The 23,832-nt window shown below is 35.0% G+C and overlaps 1 protein-coding gene across 2 annotated transcripts in view; it reads right to left on the minus strand.

The window, feature by feature from the left end:
• The window catches only part of LOC142339606 (ectonucleotide pyrophosphatase/phosphodiesterase family member 5-like), a 33,515-nt gene that overhangs the window by 6,985 nt on the left and 2,698 nt on the right, over nt 1-23,832 (minus strand). For both annotated transcript variants that reach the window (XM_075389762.1, XM_075389761.1), the window contains exons 2-7: nt 20,807-21,012; nt 12,925-13,105; nt 7,989-8,290; nt 2,662-2,806; nt 1,980-2,105; nt 1,593-1,687 (exon numbers count right to left, since the gene is read on the minus strand). In XM_075389762.1, coding sequence (XP_075245877.1) covers nt 1,593-1,687; nt 1,980-2,105; nt 2,662-2,806; nt 7,989-8,290; nt 12,925-13,105; nt 20,807-21,012 — 1,055 coding nt within the window. The remainder of the gene's footprint in view (nt 1-1,592; nt 1,688-1,979; nt 2,106-2,661; nt 2,807-7,988; nt 8,291-12,924; nt 13,106-20,806; nt 21,013-23,832) is intronic.

Consider the following 23,832-nt stretch of genomic DNA (forward strand, 5'->3'; position numbering starts at 1 on the left):
TCTGTTTTTGCGGTTTCAGCTAATCAGAAAAAACTTACCAGTTTTTGTTTCCTACATTATTTTGTGTACAGGTTGAAGAAATTACATGCAATAGATGACTCAAATTGCCTTGCTCCATCTTCGGTATAATAATACAAATTTGAAAACCCAAATCCACTATAATATCACCGCTAAAATATACTCTTTGTCAATTTTTAATTAACCTGACTGCAAAAAATTGCATTTAAAAGCAAAAACATAGCTGGCAGATTGCCAGAAAATAGCCGCAATAGCTTTGTAGAACTGCAGTCTCAAAAAAAGTAAAGACAATACAAAAAAAATCGTCTTTTCATTGAAGGCTGATATGTTGTTTTGAGTAAAAATCTGTTTAAGTTTTTGCTGCCTCTATTAGCTGCTATCAAATAACCTTCATTTAGAGTGACACACCCATTTGACCTAATCTCTTCGAAGTAAAGTAAATAAAACTCAATTTCAAAATGAGGTCATTTTTGAGAGTGAGGTAAGTCAAGTGTGACCAAAAATTTAATCAAGCAAATGAAAAAACTCGCTCCACCAAGAGCGAAAAATGACGTCACATACGCACTTCAGCTGAAATTGCATGAACGAAGGAACAAAAAGCACATTTGAAGTGGTTGTGACGTCATATGGTCGTAACAAAAATCTTGACAAAAAAATAGCAGGACAAGTCCTAACGTACAATTCAAAGAACAATGACTTAACAAAAAATTGGACCTAGAACGAACAAAGATTGAATTGGGAAAACCATTTTTTAAAAAAATCACTACTCCAATTTGACTTCAAAAATCATGAAAATATGTGAACAGATCTTAAAAAAAAGACAGCGCCCCAATAAAATTCAAATTCTTTGAATTGTAAAACATAGCTGGCAGATTACAAGAAAATAGCCGCAATAGCTTCGTAGATCTGCAGTCTCAAAAAACAGTAAAGACAGACAAAAAAATAGTCTTTTCATTGAAGGCTGATATGTTTTATATTTTGACTAAAAATCTGTATGTTTTTGCTGCCTCTATAAGCTGCTCTCTAATAACCTTCATTTAGAGTGACACACATTCACTTGACCTTATCTCTTTGAATTATAGTAAATAAAAGTCAATTTCCACTAAGAGCGAAAGATGACGTCACGCACGCACTTCAGTTGAAATTGCATGAACAAATGAACAAAAAGTGGTTGAGACGTCATATGGTCGTAACAAAAATCTTGACGACGAAAAAAAAACCAAGAGAAGGCCAATAATAGCCCCAGCTATCGCTGTGCGGCTATTAAAAAAACAAGAGAAGCGCAATAATAGCCCCAGCTATCGCTGTGCGGCTATTAAAAATGAAATTCCGATTACATCCTCAATTTAGAATCAACATAGCAAAACAGCTTCTAAAGGGTTCCCAGATTTTATAGCAGACTCCTATGGAAATTAAATTAGAGTTTCAATATTGCTCTAACAAGTAGGATATGACGGCATACGAACAAATTATATTCGCAACAAAATTTGACACAGACGACGAAATAAACAAACAAAACCACGTTGAGACAAATTTAAGCCCTCAATATTGGTACGCGACTGTTAATGACTCACCAGTAGAATTGATGAGTCATCTTCTCTAAGGAGAGGCAGAGAATTGGCCAGGGTTCCGTTGCGTCCATCAGGCGAGAAACCCAAAAGTCTCCCCACTGAAAAGTAAATACTACAGTTCAAATGCAAAAACTTGCATCGAGTTCAAACTCTTTTAATTAAAGAACCAAAAAATCACCGATTTTTTTTCTTTTGAGCTTTCTTGTAAACTAAACCACCCTAAAAACTATTCACATGGGCATCTCTTATGTTTTACTTATAGTAGTAACCTTTTCATGAGAATGTAAATTGTGATGACAACCAAGTCCTCGAAATGAAATAATGCAATGAGCACAAAATCCTAACGAGGGCAGAACTTTTCTTGTGTTTCGAAAGTAGAACAATTGATACCTAGAGAGTAGATGTCAACTGATCTCATTTGACCAGCAGGTAGGGTGAAGTTCCTCTTGAAGGAAGATCCCTTTGCAATGAAGAGAGGGTGCATCTCGAGGCGAATGTTGTCAAACCCATGCTGACCTGTTTAATAAGAAAAAAAAATATGACACAAGCGTCAGAGTAATTTCGGATCAATTCTGTCCCCCCCCCCGCTTAGTGAGCATATATTTTTTATGACCTCCAGGCGCACGTGCTATTTCCTTACATAGTAACGTGCTATATAACAACATATAATTTGTAACTGCGGGTCATAAAAACACTGGGGGCCGAAACCGAATAGATCCCGAATTTCTTTCAGGGGCGGGTGGGGGGAGGGTGTCAGTTGCAGTTGGTTCAGCGGGAAGCGGCAATAACGTAACTATGAACCTTCGAATGATGTCATTTTGTACCATTCACTAGATGACCGATCACGATGAACCATTTAACGATGATGATAAGAGCGAGAGCTGAACAATAGTACAGAGCCGTTTAGACAAATTTCTGAGTGCAGCAATTCTTGTAGAGATGACAAAATGAGCAGTAATGCCCAGTTATTAATTATAATACAAATCTTTGTTATCAAACTTTGATTCGGAATCAAAAGTCTTTGCTCATTAAAAGTTCAAATAAGGAAGTGTTTGTTTAGTTGAATGCCCACCTATATGATTCTGATTCTTGAGGTACTCGATACTGGACTCTTGTTCCACCACAAGCCATCCGTAATCAGCAACTAGTAGTATGTCAGGTATCCTGTCGTTGTACTTGTAGTGCCACCTCTCAAGGATATCTGATTTACTGTACGCCTGAAAGTCAACCCAAATATGACAATTGATCGCTTCCGCAATTTTAACAAAGCAAGAAAAACAAAAATAAGTTTGATATCAGCACAAAACAGAAAGTTTAGCCCATAGTCAAAAACAGCTAATTGTGTGCTCCACAAGGGAGAATATGCTGTAACTGTATTCCTCAATCGGCGAGGTTACATTTTGTTTGGTAGAAACTGGTCGTTATTTATCACCTCCGGTTATAAATGAACTGGCCAAACGTATCAGTTGATACTGAACCACGATTCAGTTATTTGCCACGAATACACACCAAAAGAAGAGAGGGAGAAAAGAGCTGTAATAACTTAGTTAAACTTAAGTATCAAATCAAACCTAATTATGTCGAATTGTAATTTGAGTTTAAAAAATTTACTACGAATACACCAATGTAAAGTTTTTTTCTCTGTCGACAGAGGTTTTCTTAAGAATCGCTAACCACTATACTAATTATCCTCAGTTTAGCGTTATGTTCTCAATTTACCTGAAGTTTTCAGCGTCATCGATCACATCATCAATTTTGTTTCAGTTTCTATCTAATATATTACACACAAGTATATTCCCCAGCTATACGTGGATACCGGCTATGCTAAACGAACTTCGAGCATGATGTAATTTGGTTTCATCGGCCTTAGTTTTTGGTCATTCGCCAGATTAAACCATAGCTGGCAAATTGCCGGAAAACAGCCTCTGTTGACCAGATTGACATTGGTATTGAAACAGAAAGAGAAAAGAGATAGAAATTGATAGAGTCAAAATTGAAAGTGTCAAAATTTTATTTAATTTGGTGTGTAAATTCTGCATATGACTTAATGACCGGGCCTTATAAGCTTATCCCGTTTCTTTTGATCTTTTGAGTTTGCTCTTTTTACTTTGACCATATTCACTACTTTGCGTCAATCATTGCGTGAAAGAATTTAAAATCCATTCAGTTGCAACAGAGTGAAGTAAGTCAGAAGTCAAGTTAGCTAATGCTCGAAATTCATTTAACATAGCTAGTGGTAGACTTCCAAATATAGCTGCGAAATATATTTGCGTTTCATGGTACTTAAATAGAAACAGACAAAAAATGAATGAATTGACGATTTAATCGATACCGTTTACTATGGAGCAAAAAAACTTTAAAAATTTGACTTCTTCAGCTATTGTGTGAACATCAAAAACGAACAAACGTCAGACGACAAAACAAAAATATAGTGTACAAGTCTTGACTTACACTCCAGAAACTTGAAAGAACGATTGACCTGACTATCAGCTCCTTTTGACGAACACCTTTTTATAGCCAACGAGGCATTACATACAGAGAACTAAACAGAACAAAATTGAAAATTCTCTTTTCCAAATTCTTCCTGCAAAACTAGCTAGCCCTGTCAGATTAAAGTGATACGGTAACAAAAAAGAGAAAAGGTCACAACTAAAAAAAATCAATATTTTCGAGACTAAATGGTGTCAGAGTCAAAAAATAAATTGACTGCAGACCAAAACGTTTGAACAGAAAATATGTATTCAGATGAGCCACGTCAACAATGCGACAGAAAGATAAGGAAACAAAGAGAACAACAAATCCCGTTAGAATTCTATTTCGGCATTTTTTCTTCATCGAACTAGATGAAACAATTGACGGAAGCATTTGTGAAAAATTATCGGTTGCTACAAAAACCGTTTCTTCAATAGTTTACCTCTACTAGAAAGAATAATTTTTCATTATTAAACATTTTTTTTATTATTTCAACTAAAATTGCACAACTCTTCCGTGAGGCGCCTGAAAACAAGCCAGAGAGGTTTAATGGCAACCTTGTATGTCACAAATTGTAATCGATTGTATTTGTACAATGTGTGTAACCTTTGCTACTATTATATGATAATGGCACTACGAACAATTTATTATTATTATTATTCTTGTACTATCCTCAACGGAATGTTTCTATGTGATATCTTTGCTTCATATCTGATGTTGCTACCAGCCGGAATTTGAGGCCAGAACTGACATTATATGATCACTGCCTGAAGCCTACAGCCTGTTGGTCTTTAATCGAACAAACTAACTGCCATATTTTTACCTCACAGCTTCCAATAAATGGCTGGCTCCGAGATCACAATAGGAAAAACATCGACGTCAGATCGCCGCAATAGCTGCGAAACAGACTTGTGTGATAAAAAAAATATTGAAAGCAACGGGGACAGAATTGAGTTAACTCAGTTGCCAACCCTTTAAGACTAAAACGTTTTCAAAAAAAAATTATTTGCTATTTTATTTAGGTTCGCATGCTTTATTATTAACATTGATCATTATATAGGAGTCCCATATCCACCTTGAAAGGGATTAGTGACCTCAACAAAAGTTAGAGAAGTATTTTAGAGAGTGAGGTACGTCAGTAATGACCAAAAAAATTATCACACAGTTCAGCTTAAAACGTTTAAAGTTGGCGGCATGAAAAAATGTAAAACAAAAAAGACCACCAGACGGCAAAACAAAACAAAAACCAAGATAATCGCAATTTAGCTACGCTCGGCTTACAGCTTCGCAGCTATAAACATAACCGACTAACGTCGAGCGAATTGCCCTCAAACGACCGGCTGGCTTCGTCAGTAGCTAGTCACGGCTTAGTGAGGCCAGCCTTAGCTTGATCCCACTATGCAACTTTTAGTTTTCTAGCATTGTTAGTAAATAAACCAAATAAAAACTGATATTTCAAAAATCTGCAAAATATTGCAAACATTAAAAATAAAGCTTCCAGATTTCGCAGTGAAAATCTTCAAAACTGTTTTTTTTATGTCAGGTAACACATCTGCAAGGCCTGAAAAGCTTCGTCGGCCAGTAATGATTGTTAAATTAAGAAAAAGACAAAATATTCAAAATCTTTGAAAACAATCGCAAATTTTATCAAAATTTTGCTATAATTCAAGATAAAATCTTCAAAACCATTTCATTGTCTCAAGACACTATCCAGTATCCCTATTTCAGGCTTTAAATAGTTTCACTTGCTCATAAATATCCATAAACTTGGAACATGACAATAATTTTCCGAAAAATTGAAATATATATTCTATCAAAAAATTGCTAAAGCTGGAGTCAATAAAATATTGATAACCATTCGTTTAACTCTAAAAACTACGCGACAACCTATCATCAATGAGGACCCCAGGACCCTGGTGCCCGAAAAATTAGAAACCAAAAAGATTGAAAAACTTGAAAGCAATAATTTTTTTAAAAGATGCTGATATTAAAACCTTGAAAAACATTCTTTTGCATCTAGAAGCTATACAGTAACCTATAATCAAACCTCAGAGAACGTTATGTGGCTCTTGAGGCTGGAGAAACCAGGAAAATAAAAAAATTTCAAAAAACTGCAAAAAATTGCAAGCTGCATAAAAAACTGCAAAAATTTGTGAGTTAAAGTTTAAACTAATCCATGGCCAAAAACATTTTCCAGCAACTTATATAATCAGACGGGGGGACAGAAAGGACGTTTTCTGTCCCCTCCGTCTGGAAAGAAGTGAATAATGAAAAATAATTATCAAAAAATTTTTAACATAGCCATCAAAAAATTTTAAACATAGCCGGCAGATTGCCGGAAAATAGCCGCGATAGACGCTTGTGGCCTTCCATGAACTGAAACAACCAAAGAAATAAGAGATAGATCGACCACCAGTCCTTTAATAGACCACTAGGGATAGATTCGGACTGTCAATTTTATGACACATACGGTCTATAAGGAAAAATTGCTCAGAGAGCTTTTTCAAAATTGATATTCGAAATCAAAAACTCAAGACTAATACTCAAGAATTAGGGCGTATAAGTTTGGCACTACTTAGATGCACACTATTGGTCTTTAACTAAAATGTTCATGAAATCTAAAGTTCCATAAGTGAGTTCAGAAGTCATTTTTTGAGTGAGGTAAGTCACGCAATTGGCCTAAAAGCAGAAATGACGTCACGCACACATATTTTAACTGCAAAGCAAGAAGTTAGTGAAAAAGTCAATTCCAAGAAGTCAGGTCGTAAGAACCATCGATGGAGACGACGAATTAAAAAAAACCACGATGTCCCCAATAAAAGCCGCTATCGCTTCGCGGCTATTAAAAAATTTGCACGTTTTGTAAAAAAAAATGCTAAAATTCGTGAAGTTAAAATTTTGAAACCATTCCACTACCACTAGGAACTATGCAGTAACCTTTTATAAAACCCTAGAGTTGGTTCCTTGACACCTAGGGCTGAAAGAGCTCAAAAAATGACAAAAATTTCCAAAAAGCTTAAAAATTGTGAAAATTAGTATAAAATTGCGTGTTTTTAGCGATCGGTTTTTCGTCAGTAGCCAGGGGGGAGGGAGTGCATCGGGGGCTGATGGGGAGGGAGAGAGGGCGGGAGGGAGGGGTGGGCAACAGTGGATCGGGGGGCAACAGCGCTTTGCGGTCAACAGTGGGGGTGTCTTCAACCTCTAAGAAGCGCCCTTCACACTATAAGTATAAGTCTCCAAAACACAGTTTGAGCTGAAACAGAGCTGAAACGCTCTAAGAGCACTTAATGCCTGCTGGGCGCTACCTGTTTATCCCGTTTTTGAGGACGAAAAGTCAAAACCGTGAGACGAAAAATCGGTCAAGCGAAACATCGCATAAAAAGACCGACAGGACTAATGTAATTGCAACAAACTTCGTTTTTGAGCAATTAATAAAAACTCATCTGGGAAGATATTTATTCTTAAATCATTATTGTTATCTGCACTGCTGTCTCGAAATCATATGTTTGTTGAAAAGAAAATCTCAAATGATCCTGTTGTTTGTCCTCTTCATCTGTAAACTTAAAAATCATTTAATCATTTCTAGCATGTATATTGTGTATAAATAATTCAGTCATTCTTTCCAAATGTTAGCAAACCAAAATATTACTGATTTTTCTAAATCTTAAAAATTAAACTATCATTAGATCATAAAATAGAACGAAATGTCTGCTCCGGTAACTGGTTTTTATATAAGCCAGAGCTATAAAATATGGACAAAAGCCGGAGGAATTTCACAATTTAAGACGAATTCTGACCGAAAAACTGGTAACAAGCTTGTATTGATGAATTAAGACTGCTTTCATATCTCGATGAAATTGTTCTTTTCTAGTAACAATGCTCTTCATAAACCTGGATACTTTTAGTGTCAGTGTCTGTTTTACTTACTGTAAAATTCTTATGGTCCTGTACAAATTTCATAACTTGATCCATCAACAGGTCATGGAAACCCTCTTTGGAATAGAGCAGCAACTCAGTGTAAACTTGGAAGTAGGCGTGATCATAATACGAGGCATTCAAGTATTCGCCAATTGTCACTATCTGATTGGCTGGAACTTCTGCCATGCCGTGATCTGATGTAATAATGACGTCATCGTCGTCTGAGAGTGTTGATAAGAGATAATTGAGGTATCCATCTATTTCAGCTAACTTGTTCCTCATTTCAGTCGAATGAGGACCATGCTCATGACCTACAAACAAACAGCCACATACGATCAAAATTTCTACCTTTATATTTAGGTTATACGATTGTGTATAGTCACAAACCCATGATTTGGTTTAATTCGTACTTGAAACACGCACGTTTTTGATTGTCAGATCCCTGTAGTACCAGATTCTAGAATGCCAGATTTGCCTATATACAGTGACAGATTTTAATATTGTCTGCAGTTTAAAACTTGAAAAGTGCGAGTTTTTCAAGCAAAGTTAAGTGACTCTGTTAGAGTCACTTCGAAATTAACCAGTACACGGTTTCCGACAAAAGTCATATTTTCTCAGCGACCTATATCCGAGTCACATAAAATATACGGTATAAGCCTCACAATAAATTTTAAACTCAAACAAGGAGACTCGGTAATGTGCGTTCGCACATAAAGTTCCGACCCAGCTCATCCACATTTTTGACATAAATGCCTACCAAATGAGGAACAGACAGAAAACCCCAAAAATTCAAGTTTCTTTCAAAAAAATGTGTATGATCAAAGATCGCCTCCAACGCAAATAACTCAGTGGAGAACAAAATGCTGCATTAGATTCATGAGATCAGTCATTATTAAGAAAGCAATTCAAGACGAACAACAAAATCAAACAACAATAACAACAAACATTAGTTATATGCAAAACTTTATGTCCATTTTAAAAAAAAACTTGCTAACCAGCTCAAAATAGCGTTGGATAAAGGTGAAAATAAACAAAATAACTTGTATTTCACTAGAAAAGATATGGACCACTCAATAAAAAGACTCGGTATCAATTAGACAAAAAAGAACAAAAACAAATTGGCTTAAATTTTTAAATACAATTAATTTCAAAAGAAGGAAAACCATTAGATGGCAATTGAAAACATCCAATATAAGTATGATCACAAGCTTCTCTATAGGAGGGCATTAAGACCTGTCACTGATCAACTTTTAAGCGGTTACAATAAGAACAAAAAGAGACAACAAAAAGAAAATCATTTAAAACTTGCAAGAAAACGCTGTCGAAGCCTTAAAGCCATATTTGGCCCCTCGAAATATGTTCAATTGAGACTTCTGTGAACGCCAAAAATGAGGCCTTGGCCTTCTCATTAAAGAGAATAGCTAACAAGTAAAAAGAGAAAAAGACCAAAACTAATTAGCACTTTTATTCGAAAACAATTATCTTCAAAGTCATGAAAGCCATTAGATACAAAATGAAACAATTAAGCAGGTTCACCTCTTCGTCCAAAAGAAGTGCTTGAGACCTGTCATAAGTCAGAATATGTCTTATATCTGCAAAAAGAGCGTTAAAAATAGACAAAAATCAAAACTTAGTTTTTTTGCGAAAAACCCGTGTCGAATCCAGTAAATTCATAAAGAGTTCTTTTAAAAAAACATTAGATTTTGTACACTTGCACCTTCCCTCGACAACAAATTTTTCATATTTGAGCTGTAATTAACAAGACTAGGTAACAAATAGACAGAAAACAACAAAAATGAGAAGTTAAAGAACGTTAAACAGAGTTTCTTATTTTTGAAAACAGTTGTTTTCAAAGTCATGAAGGCCATCATCTATCTACTCAAATCAGAACAAAGGCTAAATTATTACTTCACAAAATGTCAAAGAGACCTGTTATTTTCCAGGTAGTTTCATACGACTAAAAAAGAAAGTAAAAACGACAATTAGAGACAATTATAAAAAATTAATTTAAATTCTTGGAGAAAACCGTTAAAACCATATGATATGCCTTTCAAATTTTTCCATTGCGCCTTATTTGGAAATGTAATAAAGCAAAATGTGAACTGTCAATAATGTGATAATGTTAAAAAACGAAAAAAACTTGAAATTTGGCCAATACCTAAAAATAAAAAAAATTGTGATATCGAGTAGTATCAAAGCCAGAAAACCATAACTTAAACCGCAAAAACGCGTTAAACCGCAAAAAATTTTTAAAATTCAACTCAATAGAAAGAAGGTGATGAATAACCATTCTTTCTTTGCTGACACTAAGCTATTCGTTGACCAAAATAAGAGAAAAACAAGAGAAAAAATAAAAGCAAGAGAAAAGAAAAAGAGAAAGAGAAGAGAAAAGAACATGAAACGAAAAAGAAAAACAAATGAGCACAAAGAAAGACAGAACAGAAGAACAAAAAGACAAAAGAAAGAAAGACAGGAAAAAATACAGAAAAAAAAGCGAAAAGCAAGAGAGAGAGAGAGAGAGAGAGAGAAAGAAGGAGGAGAGAGGAGAAGAACTAAAGACAGAACCGAAAAAGAGGAACGAAAGGGAAAAAAGAATGAGATAAAAGAAAGGCAGAGGAAAAAGATCCGAAAAAACAAAAAAAGAGGAAAGAGAAAAAAGCGAAAAGAGAAAAGACAGAAAAAATACAAATTAAAGAGAAGCGAAAAGAGAGAAGCGCAAAGAAAACGAAGAACAAGACAGAAAGGGGAAGAAAAAAGACAGAAAAAAAGACAAAAGAAAGAAGAGAAAACGAAAAAAGAAACGAAAAAGAAAAATGAAAGAAAGCTGTATGAAAGAAAAATGACATTTTAAAAACTTTAAATAAAAAGAAAAGAGAGAAAAAGACAGGACAAAGGAGAAAAGAAAGAGAGAAAAGAAAGACGAATGTGAGGAACTAAAAAAAACAAATGAGAGAGAAGGGAAAAGAAAATGAACAACAAGAGAGAAAGAGGGAGAAAAAATGCAGAAAAGACAAGAAGCAAAAACGAAAGAAACAAAATAGAGAAAAATGAAAAGAAAGGCAGAAAAAAGAACAGAAGAAATACAGCCAAGAAGGAAGAACGAATGCGGAAAAAGACAGGTAAAAAGGAAAAGACAGGAGAGAAAAGAAGGACAAATGAGAAAAAAAGCAAGATAGAAAAGGAAAGAGAAAAAAAACGAAAAATTAAAATGGAAGGGAGAAATTAAAAACGTTACACAAAAGCTAGTCCCCGCCATATTACTATCTAGCTGATTTAAATGGACACTTTTGCATCTTCGATTTCATTTCCGTAATTGAGCTTACACTAGGTATTCTTTATTTCGTCAATATGTGAGAAGAATCAGTACATGTCATTAAAGAACTATTTTGAGTAATAAATTATTTGACTTTTTTATAAGCAGGTTTTCTGTCATTGACCAATTTTTGAAATTGCAGTCTTTCAGTCGTTGATCCTTTTGGCACATGCAATTTTTCGGCCAATGACCTATTTTTACATTCGCGGCTATTCAGTCATTGACCCCTTTTGCATAGGTATCTTTTCGGTCGTTGAATTTTTGAAAATGAGCTTTTCGGTCATAGGCAGTTTTTCGGTCAATGACCCCTTTTTACATCTATCACTATTCAATCATTGACCTTTACGGCTAATAGGTAACGTTTCGGTCATTAACTTTTTGGTAGGGACATGTTTTTGGTCATTGACCTTTTTCACAATACGTGCATAACTCTTTGCTGCATATTTAAGAGGCCTTAAAACATGTGAAGATTAGGGGCTTAAACACTAAGGCATATGTATTTGAATTACGTTTAATATATAGATATATAAAAGTGTCAGGAGGAAAGACATGGAGAAGTAAAAAGTGTGAAAAAAAGAGGGCATTGTGAAAGTAGAAGACAAAAATACCGATAAATACGCGGCTCAACTGCTCCTTAGCTCAACTCATTGCGCTTCCGCTCCTCAACCCATAGACCCAGGTTCAAAACTGACTATGGTCAGTCGTTTTCTCAGAAAACCATGTTTAAGGGCCGTTAAAACATGCAGAGATAGGCGCTTAAACATGGCGTTTAGTGGCCCTCTGTCGACGTTGAATTAATATATAGATTGTGGCAAAGTTCAATAAGCAATTGTTCATTTAAAAAGCAAATATTTTCAAAAGTCAAAACGACCAACATATTTAGAGTAAAGAAAATAGATACAATAATTTGGAACTGCTTAGCAAGCCATCTGGACCTATCATCAGTGAGCTTTGATGTGAATTGTTCTGTTTTTAATTAACATAAAAAGCTCTTAATTTTTTTTAAAAAAAAGACCGACTGATTACAATCCGAATTTTTAATTGATTGTATTAGTCCAACAGTGCAACAAAACGAACCCCGCTACTGCTTTTAGTCCATTTAGAGCACTCAATTGTTTCGAATGCTATAAATCTAGATAATTTGTTAGTTAAAAATCAAAAATAAATGCTGCGTTTTTGATTATCATAGAGTAAAGTTAGATAAAAAAAACGGCAAAAATTTGATTCTAGACTACCCTCAATGGAAGTGGAAATAAAACTAGCTGTCTTTGTAGTTTACAAGGATTATGTTTGTTGTTTTTGAATGTGAACAAAAACATCGGAAATCCGTCAATTATTCGCAAAACTTCAACTATCGATAACTCCCTGTAAAATACGAATTTCAAAAAAATCTTTTTAATTCCATATTCTACGCTGGAGGCGCTTTTTAATGATAATACTCACAACTCTGTGCGATGAATATATCGATCGGTCAAAATTGACTGAACAAAAAAAACCCATTTGAGTATATAGTTCCTCCCCCCTCAAGAGGGTCGGAACAACAAAATGTACTAATCACTTAAACGCACAGCGAACCATGTTGGTTCATATTCCAAGTCTGGCATAGCCGTCATAACTGAACAAATACTGAACCTGTCGAGTCTGGTTCGTAGTAATATAACACTCCAAACTCTCCCGGGTTCTCCTCCTTGTTGAAATACATAGTGAGGTTATCAACAATAGATGGGAATGGATATTCGTTACTGTAAGGTAGTCCAAGGGTGTAGGTGGCTGATTGCTCCTTCACAGAGCACCCAGGAAATAAGAGACACACCTGAAACAAGGCAGATGCGTGAAATTTTCAACACCTGTGAGTAAAAATGGCAGATTCACAAAACGAAGTGTCATTAGTATACTGCAATTTATGTAACTTTCACTTATTGGAGCTTGATGACTTCTTGGACAAAGAATACCACTTCTAGCATGCTATATGTACCGCAAATGCAGTAGAATATTTGATGTACTGATATATTCTTACACCCTTGAATTTGACCAAATTTACAATGTAGAACAGTGGCGTTCAAAAATTAAATTTTAGTTAAAATCGAAGCAGGTAATATTACTTGAAAAAATCGAAAAAATTCGTGGTACATTAAGCACGCGTCAATAGATTTTCATGTACAAGAAACTGTTAAGCTCCAATAAATAAGAAGTTAAAGAGAACATTTGGCAGCAACTATATTATTTCCAAAATTGTCCTACTTTTTGAGAAGCTCTAAGGATTTCAAAATCGGTACTTCTCCAATTTGTATGAAAAACGGATGTTCAGTGCTTCCATGAAAATTTAAAATTATCATCAGAACTGTTCGATTTTAAATATTGCGGTGAAATTATATGTTATCGTAATTCATTATGTGGCGATGTCAAACCAATTCCAGGACCCAATCTTGAGAAAATTCAAACTTTCAAAAGTTACGAAAAACAATTTGCTGACTTGAGTCGTATCTTAAATTTTTCTATATATTTATGCGGAGTGTCAATAACCAACATGAGGAAATCTGACATTTTTACAGCAACAGGACAGCCAAACGTGCCTAATTGTTACTGCAACGTGGATAAACGACGAACACAATATACAATTGAAATTTTTAAGGAATAAGCATTGCTTCATTCATCGAAGTGAGTCAAAATTAACGCAACTGTAAAGGGGTGGTGGAGTACGAATACGGATACCAATTAATTTCAAATAAAATATCAGAAGTGATTTAAACTCAATTAAAAAAAAATTTTTGAATCGTTATGGGTTGAAGTACTTGAACCATCTAAAGAAAAATTTCTAATAAACGTTTCATATTGTTCTAATAAAAACCAGGTGTCTGTTTCGTCTTTAGATTTTGATAACGAAAAAAGAATAGCGCAATACCTTAGAGATACCAAAAATTTTTCAAGAGCTGTACTGAATAAAAAAATTGCCTCAACAGATTAGAGAGCAATGTATCAACAAAAAGGTGCAAAATCATCCACATTTCAAATTTTTTATATATGTTTGAAAATGTGTTGAACAAATTAGCTCCCAAAAACTGGAGAGCCAGCGAACAATCCAAACAAAAAGTGGATATCTAAAGAACTAATGAAACTTATTAACGGAAAACATCGATTTTTTAATATTTGGAAGAAGTCAGATCTTTCCGCTTATAATACATACAAATTAATCCGAAACTCAACTAATCGACTATTACGAAAAGCAAGTAATGAGTACACAAAGAAAATGTTTGAAAGTCTTCCTGAATTAAAACAGCAAAAGAAATCTATAAACACAAAACTCAAACACGAGGTAAAAAAATAACATTTCCCAAATTTGGAAGAACACTATCATTTTAAAAGTTAAAAAACAGGTGGCTAACACTTTAAATATCAGTTTTTCCAGGCTCAATATATACAAAGAGGTAAAAGAAAAGGCTGGGTTACCAAATCTTGTGTTTGAGAAAGAATTTTATTCATTCAGATTTTTAACCAGAAAAGAGTTATAAAATGTAATTGACAAACTACAACAGAACAAAGCATCGGCTCCTGGATTTTTCCCCGGATGGTCTCTGAAAAGTAGTAAAATGTCTATTTGAACACATTTACAGTTTTCAATTAACGAATGTACTTCGAACAATGCTTTTCCAGAACTCCTTAAAAAGCATATGTAACTCCAATTTACAAAAACGGCGATCCACTTGAATCAGTGAGCTACAGGCCAATTTCAGTGACACCATCTCTTGCTAAAATATTTGGAAGGCTTCGTACTCTAACAAATGTTAGAACAAGTTGACGACCACATAAAAATTAATAAAAATCAATTCGGATTTCTTATAAATCGTCGAATGACACTGTCATTTCATTAACGGAATCTATAAACTGACTTGTAGAAGAAAAAAAAACTGTTATTGTTTTTGTTTAGAATTAGCAAAAGCGTTCAAACTCCAGTTGTCACAAAATCTTTCTTGAGAAAATGGCAAAGTCTGGGTTTGAAACGTGATCTAAAATTATGCTAAAATCATTTCTATCAAACAGAAATCTATGGGTTAAAAACGGAATCATTTACTCAGACTGGACAGAAATTAACCACGGAGTCCCTCAAGGAACAGTCCTCAAGCGCCCAAATATTTGTACTGTATATTAACGATCTCTCGGAAAAACTGAAAAGCAAAGTTTTAAAATTCGCAGATGATACATGTATGATATCTTACTCAAAAACAAATCAAGGCCTATATACCGTAAACCTGCAAAGCAGCATCTTTAAAAAAGCTGATATATAAAACAGAATATATTAACATTAAACAGATAAAACCGAAATACTTGTTTTTTTCTTAAAGATCAGCCGCCTTCCGAGGAACTTCATTATTATGGAAGTATCTGAAAACCAACGATCAGTTGTCGTTGTCTGGGTTTGATGATTGACAATAAATTGAAATTTGACTTAAAACAAAATAAAATGTTGATAAAAATGGCGACCTCTATTATTTGATCAATCTAATAAGTGAGACATCTAATACCGTAAAACGCAAGAATTGTATTTTCTTTAAATCACTTGTCCTGTCACATTTCAATTTCAGTGCAACTTTTCGCCAATTTCTGCGACCCTCATCACTTCTGAGAATAATCAGACAACTAAAGTGGGATTTTAAGGTTTGCTGTGAGCGTAAAAAGTTTTGACAGCGCAAGGGATCTTCTATTAAGAGATAAAATTTTACCTGCAGAGCTTTCCATTAAAACTTTTCTGTTTAAGTTTTTTTATTTAATTAAGCGTTACAAGGAAAGCAGTCGATTATCCAAGAAAAATGTCTTTCAAACTTGAGGGAAAATATGAGATGAGAGAAAATTCCGAACTGTCCAATTTTTCCGAAAAATACTTGTCAATCTACATGGAGTGAGCGCTCAATAGTCAGAAACTTCTCGAGAAAATGGAACAACTTGCCAACAGAAATCCGAAAAGAAAAAACAAACAATCACTTTAAGGAGACGATAACCAGAGAAATGATCAAATTACATGAACGTGTTCCAATAGATAAACATGTACAAGGTTTTGAAATTATTTTCACTGGTATTTTAAGGACCAAAATTTTTATATGCTTCGAAAGCAATTGTTAAATGTAAGTGTTTAACCAAACTTTTGTTATGGTTATAACATTTTGGATTTACCTTCTACAGATTAAAAAAAAATACTAGAATAAAACCGCAAAATTTAAGGTGAATTTGTTTCACTATGAACAATTTTATCATGTGACCTTTCAAATTACTCTGATAGATGAACGTCTGCAACAGGATTTGAGCTTTTGCATCATAAATTACGTTTTCTAATTAGGCTTAAATTTTATATAAACATAATTGTCTAATCTTGGATGAATTGCTGAAAAACCTTAGTGCTCGCAAATAGAGCGCACAAAAACCTTAAATTTTAGGGGTTAAAATTGGTATGTATTTCCAACGTATGATAGCTTTCGAAAATAGATAAACATAACTGACTAACAAGTGCGCGGAAAGGGGTCTCAGAGTGGGAGTCGAGGTTGCGGAGTTAGAGGTGGAATGAGGAGGGGGTGCGGAGGTTGGAGAGGGGGTGTGGAGCTAGTGAACGGGTGGAGCAAGGGGCGCTGGTATGTCTTGAATAGCTTCGGTGATTTGTGCACTTAGAAACCAGTAAAACTCTGGGAGAAAAATTCAGCGACTTACGCATTTCGTGCTCTACCTCTTTATCCGGTTGTTTTTGAAGACTAAAAATCACTGGTAACACGAAAAACATAACCAACTAACGTCGGGCAAATTGCTCTCAAACGACCTGCGAGCAGTTGGCTTTGTCAGTAGCTAGCCACAGTTTAGTTACGCTAGCCTAAGCTTGATTCGATTAAGCAATTTTTAGTTCTATAGCATTGTTAGCAAATTAATCAAATAAATTACTGATATTTTAAAATTTTTCAATATTGCAAAAATTTGAAAAGCTTCCAGATTTTACATTGAAAATGTTCATTTTTTGTCTCTGGAGTTAAGTCAAGTAATCCATCTGCAAGACATGAAAAGCTTCTTTGGCCAGTAATGATCGTTGAACTCATTAAAAGGACAAAAACAATCAAAAATTTTGAAAACAACCGCAAATTTTAACAAAATCTTGCTATAATTCGAAATATTAAAATCTTCAAAACCATTTCACTGTCTCAAGAGACTATCCAGTATCAATATTTCAAGCTTTAAATAGTTTCACTGGCTCATAAATATCCTAAAATTTGGAACATAACTTTCCAAAAATTTGGAAAACTTTTTTAAAAAAAATGAACGTGTTCCAATAGATAAACATGTACAAGGTTTTGAAATTATTTTCACTAATATTTTAAGGACCAAAATTTTTATATGCTTCGAAAGCAATTGTTAAATGTAAGTGTTTAACCAAACTTTTGTTATGGTTATAACATTTTGGATTTACCTTCTACAGATTTAAAAAAATACTAGAATTAAACCGCAAAATTTAAGGTGAATTTGTTTCACTATGAACAATTTTTTCATGTGACCTTTCAAATTACTGTGATAGATGAACGTCTGCAACAGGATTTGAGCTTTTGCATAATAAATTACGTTTTCTAATTAGGCTTAAATTTTATATAAACATAACTGTCTAACCTCGGATGAATTGCTCAAAAACCTTAGTGCTCGCAAATAGAGCGCACAAAAACCTTAAATTTTAGGGTTTCAAATTGATATGTATTTCCAACGTATGATAGCTTTCGTAAATAGATAAACATAACTGACAAAAAAGTGCGCGGAAAGGGGGTCTCAGAGTGGGAGTCGAGGTTGCGGAGTTAGAGGTGGAATGAGGAGGGGGTGCGGAGGTTGGAGAGGGGGTGTGGAGCTAGTGAACGGGTGGAGCAAGGGGCGCGGGTATGTCTTGAATAGCTTCGGTGATTTGTGCACTTAGAAACCATAAAAGTCTGGGAGAAAAATTCAGCGACTTACGCATTTCGTGCTTTACCTCTTTATCCGGTTGTTTTTGAAGACTAAAAATCACTGGTAACACGAAAAACATAACCGACTAACGTCGGGCAAATTGCTCTCAAACGACCTGCGAGCAGTTGGCTTTGTCAGTAGCTAGCCACAGTTTAGTTAGGCTAGCCTAAGCTTGATTCGACTAAGCAATTTTTAGTTCTATAGCATTGTTAGCAAATAAATCAAATAAATTACTGATATTTTAAAATTTTGCAATATTGCAAAAATTTGAAAAGCTTCCAGATTTTACATTGAAAATGTTCATTTTTTGTCTCTGGAGTTAAGTCAAGTAATCCATCTGCAAGACTTGAAAAGCTTCTTTGGCCAGTAATGATCGTTGAACTCATTAAAAGGACAAAAACAATCAAAAATTTTGAAAACAACCGCAAGTTTTAACAAAATCTTGCTAAAATTCGAAATATTAAACTCTTCAAAACCGATTAAATAAAGATAACCGTTTCATTAACTCTAGAACCTATGCAGCAGTTCAATATTAAACCTTGGAGTAGATCACTAGGAACATGGTGCCGGAAAAAGAGGACGTTATGTGTCTCTTGAGGCCGGAGAAACCTAAAGAATGACAAATAATCAAAAACTCAAATTGCATAAAAAACAGCTAAAATTTGTAATGATAGAAGTCGAAAACAAATCCATGTGGGCAACAGTGGGGTGGGGGGCAACAACGCAGTGTGGGGATGGGGGTCAACAGTGGGGGTGTCTTCAACCTCTAAGAACCGCCCTTCAAATAAGTATAAGTCTCCAGAACAGTTTGAGCTGAAACAGAGCTGAAAGGCTCTAAGAGCACTTAATGCCCGCTGGGCGCTACCTGTTTATCCCTTTATTGTGGAGGAAAAGTCAAAAGCGTAAAGCGATGAGGCGATAAGTCGGAAGTGCGAAAAACTGTATTAAAAGACCAACATGACTAATATAGTTGCTACGAACTTTGCTTGAGAGCAATTAAAAATATAACCGACTAAACGTCGGAAGAATTGCTCTCGAACTACTAGTGGGAGCTCTAATGAATTGCAGCCTGCTTCACTCGGTGGTGGGAACCTAAATGGGACTAAGAAATTTAATAGTGCGCTTCAAATAACCATATTAGAGGTTAACATATACCACTATTAAGATTTAAAGTAAATGGCACCAGTTTTGGAGAAATTTTCATTTGTCTTTTAGTATTAAATTGCCGCTAATTGATTTCAGCTGCTTGAAATTGTGATTGAGAGAGAATTTTAGATCACCCAAAACGCAAAAGATCAAGGGCGCAAAATTCACTCGAAAAGTCAAAATTGTCAAGCAAAAATGTTGCATAAAAAGACACACACGTTTACAATAATTGCTGAACTTCGATCAAGACCAATTAAAGACTACGGAATGTCAGCTTCAATGAGACAGGTAAAGCACTAAAAAGACAGCTCAGTGACTATATGCTATCCAAACTTTACCTGTTTATCCCGTTATTGAGCACAAAAGTCATTAGTTCAGACAAAAAAAACATTAGACGAAAAAGTAGGTTGTTCGAGGATTATCACGCTTTTACCTTTAACGGATACATTGATAAGTTTTCGAGGCATCAATAGCGTGAAAATTTTGCTTTCATTTGACTTTCGTAAAATAAAAAGGCATCTTCAAAAACACTAAACTTAGTTTTTAGCCATTTAGTGAACCTTGATATCCCCCCTCTCTGCATACAAAAAAAATCACTTCCACCATCTGTCGGTTACTGAAATATTGACGCCTACAAACTTCAAGACCAGAATAACCACCCCACAACCCCCCCCCCCCCCCCCCCCCCTAAATGGCCTGTCGTCGATGTTTTATATTCATATAACCAACAGTGAATGCAGTCCTTCAAGGTCTTGAAGGACTGCATTCACTGTTGGTTATATATTGGTTATATATCTTCTGTGGTACAAATTCTGTAGACTCGGATGAAAGAGACTCCGTCAATTAGTGATCACGTCCAAATTTTCTCAGACTTCAAAATGATGTCCATTTCGTTCACGGACAGCGGAAATTACAATCAATGGCCGATTTCTGATTCACGTCGCTACTCGCATGAAAAAATTATCTTTGGACTTTGAAAATCAACAGCAGACGATTTATTTTGTGTCCCTTTTGCAGATTTTCACGATTTGTTTTGAGTGTTTACCTTGAACTTGCCATATCAATGTAATAGTGCCATGAGTTAGAAGTTTGGTAAAAAAACGTGATATACGATTGCGGGCGATCCGATATCAAAAAGAACAGGATGCGAAAAGAGTTACAGTGCGCACAAATTTTTAGATCATATTAAATTTTTACTCTTAATTTCAGACGCAACAGAGCCCTAGTAGCATACCCACTTAACGACGATGCAGACTGACTATAGTTCTGAGGCGTAAGCATCTTCAGCGCCAACCAAATTTCGCGATTATCTTTGCGCCAAAAATCTTTGTTAATTAGCGTTAACTAATTTGACAGTGTTATAATACTTCGGCTGATTTTTTATTATCACTTTTCAAAGCTAGCTTCTAACCGAAGTGACGTTACTCCTCTCCGCCACAGTCCAGAACGGTTCCGCCTGTCCCCAGAACTTGATGTCGTTTTTGGAGAAGTCAAAAGATTCGTCGGCATCTGGTGCCCAGAAGTTGTTGGCTATCATACCATGACTCTCCTCCCACAACCCAGTTGATATGGTGCGGTGATTGGGGCACGTTTTTGTGATGAAAGCATTCATTAGTCCTGGCAAAATTTCAACAATGATTTCAAGCGAGACTACAGTTTACAGAATCTTTCGCACTATTGCAGCCGATAGTTTGAAACGCTCATGTACGAGATTTAAAACGAAAGATCTCTGCTCTGTTATCTCTGGGATGGCAGATTTCTATATGCAGTTCAAGATTTTAAAACTTGCAAAGCTCGTGCTTCATGTAGCAAGTATAGGTTACAGGGCTCCTCTAAAGTCACTTCTGACAGGTACGTGGTTTTCGACGAACGCCAGACCTAATCAGAGTCACATAGCCTATAACTGCACTTTAAATTTCATACTCCTTTCCAATTATAAGTTAAATTTTCACCATCTCTGAATTGACGGTTATCTCGATTTACTTAAACTCGAATTCCATTAAGCACAAGGTGAACATTTTGAAATCTACTTGACCTGAGCACATCAGGCATTGAGCCCCAATAATAAGAAGTGTTCGAATTGGGTAAAAATTTAAAAAATTTACCAAAAACTTTTATAACTTCAAAGCCTTTCATATTTGACGTTATCAGGATAAGCTACGCAGCTAGATCACCTCTAATTAGCACAAACCTTTGATTAATATTGAAATTAATTCAATATCGCTAAAGACAGTTATTGTCATCATTGATCTGGACGAGGGCTGCTATCAGGACAGTTGTGGAGATGGTTAGGGCTCAAAAAGAAGAAACCAACAAGCAACTAGCTGAAGTTTGGGACTTCATTTCTGCAATTGATGTCAGGTTAAGGCATCAAGAAAGGTATCTGAGCAAGGATTCAATTATAATTGATAACCCACCCTTTGATGCGCGAAATCCGGACAGTTTTCTCAAGGAACTGTTGGTTTTTTTGAATCGACTATACAAAAAAGATGACGTACAAATAACTGAAAGCCGATTAAAGGCTTTTCATATTCTACCGGGACCAGGACCTTTGCTAAACAATCTGATGCCATCAATCATTGTAAAATTTGTGCATTTCAATGACAAGATTGAAATTTACAAAAACAGAAGAATGCTCAAAACTCTGAAAAACGACCTAAATGGAAAAAACATATGGATGAAAGAGCGATTGCCACAATTGGATAAGTTTATCAAGAAACTTGCTGAGAATAAAAACTTAATTACTGTGACTAACAACTGTCAGGTTTCAGTTTTATGTAAAGGCACTAATGGAAATAACAAGTACGTGAAAGTAAATGATGCAATTGATCTCGAAAAGCTGCAAAATCCTGTCATGGCAAATAGGGATAGAACAGGCGCAAATGCAATTGCACTAAAAAACACTCATAAACGCATGCATCGAGAAATATTGACTGATGAGGAACGAGTATTAAGACTATATGCGTCCTTGTCACCTGAGCAAAAAAAACGATGGGAGAAAAATTGGGTGCTGAGTAAATGTTTATACAATGTTTGCCTTGTGTTAACATATAATTGATGCTAGCTTCAATTGTTGTCCTCGTGTTACTGAGTTGTGTAATCCTAAACTTTTCGTTTGATGAATCATATAAATTCTATAGAACTAAAAATTTTCTGTTGTCTCGCAGCAAAATATGAAAATTAGGAAAAGGTAAAAAAAAAGAAAACCTCATATTTCATACTATTTTTGTTAGTTGAACATTCAATTGAGCTAGGCATAAAAAACACTTGCAATTAAACTGGATAATTTTTAACTTTTTTATCTGTCTGATGTTGTTTGGTAGAAGACGGATTCATAGGTAAAAAACAAATACTGCGACTTCCGCGGAAAATGCGGAAAACTTCCGCGGAAAACTAAAAGCCAGTCCATTTGGTCTTGCGACTTTCGCGAGAATCCAGAACGGCAAACCCTTATTCAAATCAGTTACTATAAACAGCTACTGCGACTTCCGCAGTCTGCTAGCATTTTTTTTCAAAAAAATCGGATGTTGCGACTTACGCAATTTCTGACATCCTTTTGTGATAAGACGAAATGTCGAAAAGTAAACTTATTAAGTGAAATGATAACAAACCTTAAAAATTGAAGAACGTAAATCTTCATCAAATCTCAGCGCGCGAAGACTCTTAATGCTCATGGAGTTTACAATTTTTCTTCAAAATGTACGATCAATACACCAAAACTTTGAACTGCTAGAAGTTTTGATTGAAAGTGTACAATCCAAACCTACTGTTATAGCTCTCACTGAAACATGGTGCAAAGAAAATTGTTCACCAAATGCATACAATTTAAATGGGTATGGAAAATTGCTTCGATGTGACAGAGAAACGAGAGGAGGGGGTGTAGCTCTTTATGTTGGTAATAAGTATGAAAGTAACGAAGTAAAGAAAACAACAAACAAACATGTACAAGTTTTGACCACGCAATTGCACTCAGAGAAAGAGAGAATTTATGTGACTGTACTGTATAAGGCACCCAATTACGCAATTGATAATTTTGTAGAAGTACTAGATACTCATTTTACTGATCTAAATACTCTTGATTATACACACATAGTTTGTGGTGATTTTAACGTAGACATGTTAATATCAAGTCGATACGCTGAAAAAGTTTGCAATTATTTTCGTTTACTAGGTCTGAAATTTGTTTTAATCAGGGTTTTTGTACTCGTGAAACCAGACAATCTAAAACAGCAATTGACTTGTTTTTTTCAAACATTGAAAGTGAAACTAAAATTATCAAAAGCGACTTAACTGACCACTATACTGTTATCTTTACTTCTCAAAAATTGTTTTTGGAAGTAAATAAAGAAAAAACCTTCGTTTTGAATCAGCTACACAAACTGTCTGACGAGGAAGTAAGAATAGATGTCAATTTTGAAGTTTTCAAAAACTGCAGAA

This window comes from Convolutriloba macropyga, chromosome 5 (genome assembly GCF_964194025.1).
Source record: "Convolutriloba macropyga chromosome 5, txConMacr16.3, whole genome shotgun sequence".
NCBI lineage: Eukaryota > Metazoa > Xenacoelomorpha > Acoela > Convolutidae > Convolutriloba > Convolutriloba macropyga.